We start from the raw sequence: 12,552 nt of genomic DNA, 5'->3' as shown, positions 1-12,552 counted from the left end.
ATTCCTTAACTGTTTGGGCTGAGCTATTAAAATGTTTTTCTATACTCCTTTCATGTAAATAGTTTTCAGAATAGTTACATAAAATCATCTTGCAAAAAGTTAATGGAGAAGTCTTATTTTAAACAATAATTGGAAAAAGTAATTTTTATGTTACACATTTGTGATACCAGTTCTTGCTTTTAATCTAAATGTGACAGATAATGATGGCACCTTGCTTTTCTTCAAAAAAGAACTGAGAAACAGGGTCCTTAAGTTATCAGTTATTTAAACTGGGTTAATTAGCAATAGTGTGTTAATTTAGTTTTTTAAATGTAAATTGAAATTTTGTCAAAGATTTTAAATGTTTCTACAAATAACAGGTAAAAATAATTTTCCTACTCTCCTTATGCCCTCATTTTGCTAAGTTTGACTTTTAATTTTTTGCTTTTTGTTCACATTTTTCAGTGTAATTTTAATAATCACTAGTAGTGGGGAGCCTGGGTGGCTCAGTCGTTAAGCGTCTGCCTTCGGCTCGGGTCATGATCCTAAGGTCCTGGGATTGAGCCCCGAATCGGGCTCCCTGCTCAACGGGGAACCTGCTTCTCCCTCTCTCACTCCCCCTGCTTGTGTTGCCTCTCTAGCTGTGTCTCTCTCTGTCAAAATAAATAAATAAAATCTTAAAAAAAAAAAAAATCACCAGTAGTTTGGCCATGGTAACCATTGAAGGACTAATTCTTCATAATTCTTCTGTGCATTTAATATATCTCTTATGTGATTAATTATAAGCCACAAAATGATTTTTGCTACTTTTTTATCTCAACTACCTATTTCCCATTTTGTGCTTACACGCATATACACATGTCTACATGTGTATTTTATTAAATTTCTTCTACTTAGCCTTTTGAGTTAATCCTGTGAACCTTGTACTGCTTTAGACTAATTATTCTCCTAAATCAAAATGTTATTTTCATTCTGTGCTTTTTAAGAATTTTGTGCCTTTAGCTTAATTGGACTAACATGTTCATAATTGGCACTATAGTAGTCACTATAATATTATTTTTTGTTCTTTTTTGTTGTCCATATTTACACACTAAGTCCTAGTTAACCTCATTGCTTTTCCCTTTATTATGATACCGTTCTAGTTAAAATTGTTGTATGTATATCTTGTCTATTTCTACTTGAAGTTTATTTTTATTCCTATTAATCTAACTAAATATCTCCCCATTTGTGAACTCTCTCTCAGATATTTATTTCCTTTTTTCTCCTCTTTCTCAATTGAATCCCATTGTTCTCCTATCTTACTCTCTTGTTTAGGATAATAGCACTAATAGTGACACCAGAAATCACTAAGTTCAGTCTCCCATACCCTGAGGTTCTTTGTTAAAATCCTTCCTGTGATAAATTTACTATATCACAGTCCAGTCCTTCTGTCCTTGTATAGTTCATTTTTTATAAAACAATTAAAATCTTTTCCTGTAACATCTATGTAATACTAGTTATTTGTCTTAGAGCCATAAAAATGTTTCATCTTTTATGTATTTGAAGAGTACCATCATAATCTTCTCAGTTTTTTCCCCCCTTGGTTTAAATATATTTAGTTCCTTCAGCTATTCCTTTTATTTGACATGTTTTCAGAATTTTGCTTCCTTAATTTTTTTTCTGTTCCTTTTAAGTTCTGATGTAGAAGTGAACTTTTATTTTATCAACTGCACTGTATCACTGGCCCTTATTGAAACTGTAGAAACCTAAGCCATTTTCATATATATTACTATTAAACAAAATGCCCTTCAGCCTGTACTTTTTTTTTTTAGATGCAATTGCTTGAGTGTAGTTTATATATTAAAAGAAATCTAAGAATGCTAAATATATCTAATTAACTTTGACTTATTACTCTCTTCTGTAGAGGTCTTAAAATCTCATTTAGTGATCCTGTATACTTGCAGCAGATAAAAGTAGCTCTGTTTCATCGGCAAAGGAAATATGCTTTGTATTTTGTATTAGTCCTTAATAATTATCTTGAGTAGCATACAGCGAAATATAGAAACCTCTAGAACCTCTGTCTGTAGACCTCAGCCATTTATCTGCATTGTTTTCAACCAGTTGTGATCCCCCATCTTGTCTTCCTTTTCTCTTGAGGATTTCATGGAAGACTTTGTCAGATGCTTTCTTGAAACTCTTAAGTTAGAAAGCATTTTCTCTATTAAAACAGTGACATGGGGCTCCTCGGTGGCTCAGTCGTTAAGCGTCTGCCTTCGGCTCAGGTGATCCCAGGGTCCTGGGATCGAGCCCCACATCAGGCTCCCTGCTCCACAGGAAGCCTGCTTCTCCCTCTCTCACTCCCCCTGCTTGTGTTCCCTCTTTGGCTGTGTCTCTCTCTGTCAAATAAATAAATAAATCTTTAAAAACAAAAACAAACAAAAAAACAGTGACATAAGGTTGCCTTGCATTGTTTTGTAAATCCATTGTGTCATGATTATTTAAATACATAGAAACTACCTCTTTGTTAATTCCTTTTAAACATTTGCCTATGGATTAATGTCAGATTTATCACTATGCTTATACATTAATTAGGCTGTGTGACATTTTGGTAGATTTTTAAAAATATTACTACAGAAGATTTGTGAGTTTATTGTTTTGGTTGGTCTGTATCTGTGTTTCTATAGTTCTGACTTTGGGCCCAGCATCCCTTTATTTTCTTGATACCAGCAGCCATTATTAAATATATTTATTTAATTCTGTGTAAGTCTATATAGAAGATAATGTTAAAGAAGGATTATTATTCATTAGTGTTTAGTCCTTTTTGAAGGCACATCTACTAAAATAACTGAAAATGTACAAGAATTAAAAATACATTTTGAGAAGAGTATATTTGGAAGATAGACTCCATTATTTAACTTCAGTGTAATGGAAAAAAAGACATATCTTAAGACCTTTGATTGTGAATATATTTGGAAGTCCACATGACTTTTTGGATTATAGCTGAAATTCCAATAAATTTAGTGATTTATTTCTGCCATTAAAAAGAAGGTTTCTTTGGTGCAGGTTTAGAGTGGCATGGTAATAGAAATCAGATCATGGATATTTTAGGCAGTAGGAAGGGAGGATAAACCTATTCTCTCGGTGACTGAATATTAGAGCGTTTCTTGGTTTGAAAGTCATTGTATTTGTGTTCAGTACTCATAAGGTCTTTTATTTCTCATAAATCATTTGCCAAGCAAGATGGATCCAGTCTTTGCCCTCTGAGTCTATGATCTGGTTAGGGAGACAAACCAGACATTCCATAGGAATAGATATGTTAGGTGATACCTGAATGGTGAGTAGAAGTTGGTGGAAGGATGTAAGTGGAAAAGCATTATTGGGATGAGCTGTGTCATGTGAAGAGATCCTGAACTATAATCTAGTATTTTCCTAGTAGATCTTGGACTGTAATTGATCCAGTTTAATGTGCTGTTGAAATTGATTCTGCAGTATATTGTTCTTATTTGAGAATCTATTGTTTACTCACAAGAGAGCTTTGGCTGTAAGTTTCCTGGGTGAATCTGAGGAGTACAGTTATGGCTTTTCTGGCATCAGAATAATTGAGGTTCTAAAACCGTAATCAATCAATGATGTTTCCATAAGTGTAGGCATTTATAGCATCCCTGTTTAGGGACTTAGTATGATCTGTCAGTACCACACATTCAGAATATTCAGAATATACAGTTAGTATAATGTTTTATTTATATTTTTAAAAGCAAGCCCATGTGGTTTTACCCTGATGTATTAAAAGGAGAGTTCTGTTTAGAAGTTTACTTTCAAATATTCATAGTTAATACGCCTTTACGTCAACTTGTTACATCTCTAACCTCCTAAAGATGATTGTTGTGGAGAAGAGGTGGCACAAGCTTTCTGTACCCCTTTACCTGGTTTCTTTTTTTTGTTGTTTTTTTGGTGTCTGTACCACAAGAGCATTTCTCTTGTGTCCTTTCCATCTTCTCTTTCATACCTTCTTCTTTTTTTTTTTTCCAGTTGAGCATTTGTTCATTTATTCTTTTCTTTTTTTAAATTTTATTATGTTATGTTAATCACCATACATTACATCATTAGTTTTTTGTTTTTTTTTTTTAAGATTTTATTTATTTATTTGACAGAGAGAGACACAGCGAGAGAGGGAACACAAGCAGGGGGAGTGGGAGAGGGAGAAGCAGGCTTCCCCCCGAGCAGGGAGCCTGATGTGGGGCTCGATCCCAGGACCCTGGGATCACGACCTGAGCCAAAGGCAGACGCCTAGTGACTGAGCCACCCAGGCGCCCCTACATCATTAGTTTTTGATGTAGTGTTCCATGATTCATTGTTTGCATATAACACCCAGTGCTCCATTCAGTATGTGCCCTCTTTAATACACATCACCAGGCTAACCCATCCCCCCACCCCCCTCCCCTCTAGAACATTCAGTTTGTTTCTCAGAGTCCATAGTCTCTCATAGTTTGTCTCCCCCTCCGATTCCCCCCCTTCATTTTTCCCTTCCTGCTTTTTTTTTTTTTTTTTTTTTTTAACATATAATGTATTACTTGTTTCAGAGGTACAGGTCTGTGATTCAACAGTCTTACACAATTCACAGCGCTCACCACAGCACATACCCTCCCCAATGTCTTTCATACCTTCTTGACCAATAGGTCTCTGGGAAATCATGTTCTTCCTAACCAAGAGCCCCAAATTTGCATATCTTTATCCATGATTCAAAAAAATAAATGCTTTCCTTAGTATCTTTGTAGCCACCACATCTTCATTTGTTCATATCTTAATTTATCTTTCAAAGCTTCAGCTATCAAAGGAGATGTGAATGCCTTACCTGTGCTGTGAAGTTTGTTTACTGATCAGACTTTCATTCAAAAGTATCTGTTTTGTCCCTTTATGTTAGGTACTGTACCAAGAATTGAAAGTTTGCAAGACACGGTCCCTAACTCACTCATCTCTAATAGTGATTTTTTTTTTTTAAGATTTTATTTATTTATTTGACAGAGAGCGAGCGAGAGAGGGAACACAAGCAGGGGGAGTGGGAGAGGGAGAAGCAGGCTTCCTGCCAAGCAGGGAGCCCAATGCAGGGGCTCGATCCCAGGACCCTGGGATCATGACCTGAGCCGAAGGCAGATGCATAATGACTGAGCCACCCAGGCGCCCCTCTAATGATGATTTTAATATTTTTTCTTGTAGTGTCCTTTGTTCTTACATGGGTTATCAGTAATTACTAACACTTGATAGGCTTGGATTAGTCTAGTTCTTTTCATCATTACTTCCTCAGGAAAACAGTATTTTCAGGAAGAAGGTATATTTCTGAAATTTTATTTTATACAGAGATTTGTCAAATATTGTTGATATTCATATCAGCTGTTCTATTCAAAGAGTCACCAAATAATGTTAAATTCTTATAGTACTTGTGAATGTTTGTTGGAAAATTAAGCTGCTTCTCCAGCTTTGATTTCACCTCCATGGGAAGAACTTTTTACCTAATATATGGAACCAGTGTTCCTCTTCATCTTCTTCCTCCCCATTTATTCTTGTACTCACTAGTACGTTCACTTGGATTTCAGTTTTAGTACTGCCACCTTCAGAATTTTCCTTTGCTGGTTTCTTTCTTTCATCCTAATTTGGGGTTCATTTTCTTTAACGTGTTACAGCAAAGGTTTTGAGCCCTTTTGCCCTGCTCTGAAGCAGGGCGTTAGTGTCTGCTTAGTAAGAACACGTGTGAGGTGAATTTGAAGTAATGGCTAAATAGCTAAGGAGTAGCACCCTGTCAGTTGAAAGTATAAAGGTATGAGTGAAAGAAGTGGATTTCAGAGACATTTGTATTCATAGTGTTGGTTGGAGCCATGTAAGAATAGCAAGCAAGGTTAAAAATGAGGTTAGGAGGAACACACTCACATTTAGGAAACAATAACCAACAAAGAAGAAAGAGAAAGGTATAGTTAGGAACATGTAGGAGATAAAGAATTACAAAGGCATGAAAACCAAATGGCAGAATGTTAAGAAAAAAATTTTATTTTTTATTTTTTTAAAATAATCTGTGCCCAATGTGGGGCTTGAACTCATGACCCCAAGATCAAGAGTTGTATGCTCCACTGACTAAGCCAGCCAGGTGCCCCAAGAAAAAATTGTTTTTAAATCATTAAAATGCTATAATAGAGGACAGTTTTAATTAGTTTTAATATAAACAGATCATTGGAAACGCTGAGATGAAAAGTTTAAGCATAACAGGGTTGTTTCCGTTATCTCTTGTTGTGTTAAAAAACAAAAACCCCTAAAACTTAGAGGGTTAATATAAGCACTTATTTATGAATCTGCAATTTGAGCTGTGTTCAGCTGCATGGTTTTATTGGTCTTTTAGGATATTATTAAATAGTCCAGCCCTGTTTTTTATGGGTAGGAATCTGTAGTTAAATGTGGTAATTCCTGCAATGTCTCTGAAATTTGGTATTGAAATCAATAAACAGCATCAGTGGTGTGTTGGTGAACTGACTCTTCAGGGGCACAGCACATGATCTGTGGCATTTGCCGTGGAGTGAATACTACCGTAATGATTGAGCTCAGGTTTTACTGATGTGGAGTCCCTGAACTTGGAGTTTGGAAGAGATGTGGACAGGCCACTCTCATCAACTATTATGAGCCATCCCCAGATTCCAGACACTCTTGTAAAATACCAGTGTTCTCATTCCTTGATCTACAAGGAATGGGAGACAAGTTACAAAATAAACATGTAATAAAACAGGATTAAGTAAATGGGTGAAGAATTTTTTGTGAAAGAAATAAACGCAAAAATAAAAGAATAAATGCCAGTGTGAAAGCTCTGAACAGTTGCTGAGATCAATAAGGATTTGGCTAAAACAAAGAGATGAAGTATTCAGTAATAGATAAAAACAGATCAGCTGCTCAGGAGGAACAAAAATTTTCCTGATAATGGAGATCAGTTATGCAGGGGAGAAGGATATTGCATCTTTAACAACATTCTTGCGGAAGTAGGATGATAATATTTGCATATTTCTTGAAATATATTTTTTCTTGAAATATTTTTTTTTAATGCAGGGTGGGTGCTAACAGTACCAAAACAGTTCTCGGGGGGAAAAAGTAGAATTGGCAATTTGGGATCTATAATAGAAAAATTTGAAGTGTTAAGGAGGTTTCATCCTATTGGAAAGATACCTATTATTATAATTAATCTACTTAAAAAGTTAAGTACACCTGTATCACTGAGTTTGCAGGTAAGGAAGCTAACAAAATATTCACAAGATTGTAAATATGGGATAATTAGGGATTCTAGCAAGACAGTAGTTGTGGATTTGTTTATAAAGAAAATCCTTATATGAGAGAGTTTGTATAAAAAGAAGCAGCAGGATTTATTAATGGGCTACTTTTGAGAGCAAGTCAGAATGACTCCTTGCAGATAGCTACTGTAAGCCTAGGGAACAGATATGATACACCATGAAAACTTTACCAGTATTCTTTTTGATTTCTAGTGGTGATTCATCTTTCTCTCTTGATTGTGTGTGTTGTGTGTGTGTGTGTGTGTGTGTGTGTGATTCTTGAACCAGTCCTTTGCCAACCTCATGAAGATTGGAATAGGTGCTTAAAGTGATAAGTAAGACCTGATCCTTATTTTCAATTTTTGGTGTCTTATTATATAATCCTTTTCTCATTCCTTTCTGCTCATGTTATCTATGGTTAGCCTAATCTTAACACTTCATTGTTGTTGGACCCAGTTAGCTTCTAATCTTAAAAAACAGGAATTTTCTCCTATTCTGTTACTACTCTTTAGTGTTGGTTGCTCAGGCATCCCAATTTGAAGGCAGGGTAGGACAGAGTTTAGGGTCACCAGCAAATGCTCAGAAGTTCCTGTTCTCATCACTCCTACTTCTGGGTTCTTCTCTTGTCATTCCTGGGCACAGAGGTGCTGGTGTTAATTCCTCCTTGCCCACCTTTCCCTAGAGTCCATCCGTGCTGGTGCCTCCTACAAACGGCAGAATGAAGGAAATCCAGAAAGAGGTGAGTTTTGAGTTAGATTTTGATTTGGGATTGTGAAGGGGTGGGGGACTTGAATTGATAGAGGTTACAGAAATGGGAAAAGTGTATAACTGCCCAATTAGTCTTTAGTTGGAACCAGAGTTTAATAGTAGTAGATACAGATAGTAGGATTGTGAATTGCTTGTCTGGTCAGGAATAGCCACCTCAAAGGACATTGAGATTTGTAGAATAAACAAATCATTGACAGGACCGGACAACAGTAAGATCAGGGTATTTCTTTTTACCTTTTCTGTGGTCTTTCCGCTGCCATCTGTAGCATCCTTTTTCTTTATCCTTTGCTTCTTGCCTGTCCCTGCCCTTCATGCAACAGGTATATATGAATATATATGGATATATGATATACCACCTGCTCTATCCTTCAGGATTCTTTTGCTTCTGCACACTGAGAAATCTGCTTAAATTAGCCCTAATGCAGCTAAAATCAGGAAAGATCCTAAGACTACAGGAAAGATCCTATTATACTTGACATACCTGTAGTGCTGATGTGTTTGTAAGATTTTGCTAAGTAAGAGATTAACAGCTGCTTGTTCTGTGTCTAGCTGCTATGTGTCAGAATTGAGCCTATAATTATGCCTTTAATTAGCATAGTTTGATGTGCTGATTGGTTGAGCTCCTCACCTTCTTTCAAGGAATTGCTTATCTGAATAGAATGGGGAGGTCACTGTATCCTAAAGGTAGAAAAATAATTTATCTTTTCACCTAATTTTTGAGTATTTATTCTTTTCTTAAAGGACTTGAGCAGGGTAGGCCCTGGGTATTCAGAAATAAGCTATGATACTTGCACCTCTAGGAGCTTCTGGTGCAGTGGAATAGACTGACACTGTCACAGTATGATGAAGAATTTGCCATATGTAATAGAAATAAAGTAGGAATGATGAAATCATGTTCTTAGTCATTTTGGGATGTAGTGTTGGTTGGTATCTTTTGATTTTTAAGGTCTACAAGAACTTTTAAACTACTTAGTGTGAAAGGCTCTTAATGCCACAAGTTAAAAGATTCTAGGGTTATGATTTTTTATGAGACTGTTGGAGTTTCCGAGGTAGAATACTGTGCCTAGAGCAGGAGTTCTTATCCCTGGTACTGTTGACAATTGAGGTTAGATAATTCTTTGTTGTGGGAGGCTGTCCTGTGCATTTGTAGGGTGTTTTAGCAGCATCCCTAGCCTCGACTTAGTTTGTGCCAAGGGCACTCTCCCACTTGTGACAATGGAAAATATCTTCACACATTACCCGCTATCCCTCGGGAGGTGGTGAGGGGAGCGTCTCCAGAAGGGCTTTCCAGGGCTGCAGGACATTGGATAGAGCTGATATTCACTACTGCCCTATGTGGTCAGGAACCTTGAGGCTCTAGGCTCCTACTTGGCAGTCTTGACCATAGCAGGAAGAGCTTAAGAGGCTTTTTGACTGAAGCTGGCTTTGCTTCAGTTTCAAGGTCGTTTGTGTCTGCTTTTGTCCTTGACTGCTTTCTTGGCCGTAACTGACTGGCTAGTCTTGACCAGCTTCTGTGTCAATCCAAACTTGGTGCCACCTTCTCCTTTTCTCTGTAATTTAATATTGTCAGGTTTTTGTTTTTTTGATTTTTGTTTTTGTTTTTGTTTTTTAGCAATTAAGAGCAGAGAATTTATATTTGACACATATAATTTAATGAAATGTTTTTCTATCAGTAATAGCTCACAGTTACTGTTATGATTATATTTAACTAAAACAATATTCTGTGTTGAACTGACTAATGTTTAAATCTATTTTCTGGCTTAAGTTTCTATAAAAACAGTGGTGTGTATATATATATATATAGCACTACATTAGTGTCTGTAGTGACTAAAGATAAAGGTTAGTGACTATCTCACACAGATTTATTTTTAACCATTTAACAAATGGGTACTTATTCATACCAGGCATTAGGATAGTGCTCTAAATTACAGTTTTCTAGTTTTTATTTTTATTTTTTAAACTAAATATTTCAGGAATATCTGCTAGATTTCCTACATGCCCCTCACTTTGAGCTATTGTTTAATTAGCTAGTTTTCTTTGTGGTATTTATATAATAACTACTTTTTTATTGTTAATTTTTATTGATAAATTAAAAGTTAGCTTTTAGGAACTTGGAGGAGGAAGCATTTATGATTTTAGTCTTTTCCCGTTCTTGAGGTCTTCTCAGTCGTTCTGTGTTTGCTAACTAGCATTAATGTGGCCTAGATTGCCATATATGGTGTCCATTGGTACTAGGTTAGTTGAAAATTTTTATGGTACCTTGCCTCTGAGAGAGGTAGGTTTAGATATTAAAGGATTTAATTTAATAATGAAGACTTCAGTACTAAAATAAGTATATGACACCCCCCTCATTTATTTAATTACAAAATCACTCTAATTGGAAACAAATGAGCTAGAAAATTGCATTTTATATTTTCTTGTATAGGTAAAGAGAGACCTGTTCAGTCTTTGAAAACATCAAGAGACACTTCACCCTCAAGTTCTTCAGCAGTTCCTCCGTCAAAGGTTTGTTATATCTATAAAATTAAAGAGGAATCACAAAGTAAAGGAGATGGTCTGTGTGGTACAGATGCTTTATTCTTTACTGTTAAACCTAATGAGGGTAATTTGCTGCGTTTAAAAACTTGAATCATGAGGTGCCTGGGTGGCTCAGTCGGTAAAGTATCCAACTCACAATTTTAGTTCAGGTCATGATCTCATGGGTTGTGAGATCGAGCCCTGAGTAGGGCTCTGCACTCAGGGGGGAGTCGGCTTGAAGATTCTCTCCCTCTGCCCCTCCCCCCCCACTCATGCGCGTGTGCTCTCTCTCAAATAAATAAATCTTTAAAAAAACCAAAACTGGGGGAGGAGTCCAAGATGGCAGAGGAGTAGGAGTCCTTAGTTTTGTCTGGTCCCAGGAATTCAGCCAGGTAGCTATCAAATCATTCTAAACACTTGCGAGCTCAACCAGAGATCTAAGAAAAGAATAGCTGCAACTCTACAAATAGAAAAGCAGCCACTTTCTGCAAGGTAGAAGGAGCGGAGAAGTGAATCCGAGGTGATATATGGGGAGATAAACCACGGGGGGAAGGAGCCTCCATAAGCCGGCACCAGAAAGTGATAGAGCAGTGGAGCACAAAATCGAAACTTCTAGAAGTCTGCTCCAGTGAGAGATGTCCCTGCCTGAAAGGCACTAAGGTGGTGAAGCAGGACAGAGTTCTAGCGGGGACAGTGTGGTTTCAGGATGGCCAGGGTCATAATAAGACTGGGGGTGTCTGAGTGTGGCAGAGCTCCCAGGCATCAGAGCGGTGAAGCCCGCTGCAGTCAGTGAGCCCAGGAGTGGGCTCTCGGCTCTGAGTTGCCATAAACCATGAACCGTGGCACAGTCAGGTGACTGCTGTCCGAGCAGGGGCCCAGCGAGTAGCAGAACCGGCGAGAACCCCCTTCCTTCCCTGGGAGGAGTGGCATGGGTGGGCACTGCACGAGTCTGCAAGGTTTGGAGACTTGAAACGGGGTTGCATGCCTGAGATAGAAATGCTAGGTCACAGGCCGAGTGAGCAAGGAGTGTGGACGGAATCCAGGGAGACAGGAGTGATTGACTGCTTTTCCCTGAGGCCTCACTGAGGAGTGGGGCTCCAAGCTTTTGGCTCTGGGGCCGGAGATTGGGAGGCTGCCATTTTCATTCTCATCCTCTAAAGCTGCATTGAAAGCCTTCAGGGAATAAAAGCCACATAGGGCAATCCAGAGCTACTTACTTAGTCTGGCCCCCTGTCAAGGGTGGTGCAATTCCACCCCGGGCAAAGACACCTGAGGATCAGGGCAACAGGCCCCACCCCCAGAAGATCAGCAAGAATATCCGGCTAAGACCAAGTTTACTGATCACACAGAACTCCAAAACTCCAGCACTAGGGGAAAATAGTATATAGAATTCATGGTTTTTTTCCCATGGTTCTTTAGTCTTTCAATTATATATATTTTTTTCTCTTTCCTTTTTCAACTCATTTCCTATTTTATCAACTCTTTTTTAGAAGTCTTTTTTAATTTTCATTTTCACAGTTACATTCTATCCTTTCATTGTCTTTAATTTTATTTTTGTCTATACATAAGTTTTTCTTTCTTTACAATTTTGGGATGCAGTTTATTCTAACAAACAGACCAAATGTCTGATCATACTCTTTCCTTTTTTCTTCTTCTTTTTTTTTCTGTTAAAATCTTTAAAAATTTTCATCTTTACAGTAAAATTCTATTCTTTCAGTGTGTTTAATTTTATTTTCATGTGTGTGTGTGTGTGTGTGTGTGTATATATATATATATATATATATATACACACATACATATATATATATGTTTTTCTTTACAATTTTGGGATGTACTTTCTTCTAACAAACAGACTAAAATACACCCAGGATATAGTGTATTGCTCTGTTCTGTTCACCTGTCTATGTCCCTTCTTCTTTTTTCTTTTTTTTTTAAAGATTTTATTTATTTGGCAGAGAGAGACACAGCAAGAGAGGGAACACAGCAGGGGGAGTGGGAGAGGGAGAAGCAG

The 12,552-nt window shown here is 37.2% G+C and overlaps 1 protein-coding gene across 6 annotated transcripts in view; it reads left to right on the top strand.

The window, feature by feature from the left end:
- PPHLN1 (periphilin 1) overlaps positions 1 to 12,552 on the top strand; it is a 152,486-nt gene that overhangs the window by 51,818 nt on the left and 88,116 nt on the right. For 4 of the 6 annotated variants that reach the window (XM_032420250.1, XM_032420252.1, XM_032420248.1 and 1 more), the window contains 2 exons: positions 7,939 to 7,995; positions 10,450 to 10,529. In XM_032420250.1, the coding sequence (XP_032276141.1) occupies positions 7,939 to 7,995; positions 10,450 to 10,529 (137 nt within the window). The remainder of the gene's footprint in view (positions 1 to 7,938; positions 7,996 to 10,449; positions 10,530 to 12,552) is intronic. The other 2 variants (XM_032420251.1, XM_032420254.1) reach the window with 1 other exon arrangement.

The sequence above is a fragment of the Phoca vitulina genome, unplaced genomic scaffold (genome assembly GCF_004348235.1).
Source record: "Phoca vitulina isolate PV1807 unplaced genomic scaffold, GSC_HSeal_1.0 scaffold23, whole genome shotgun sequence".
Classification (NCBI taxonomy): domain Eukaryota; kingdom Metazoa; phylum Chordata; class Mammalia; order Carnivora; family Phocidae; genus Phoca; species Phoca vitulina.
This window is presented reverse-complemented; position numbering and strand designations above follow the sequence as displayed.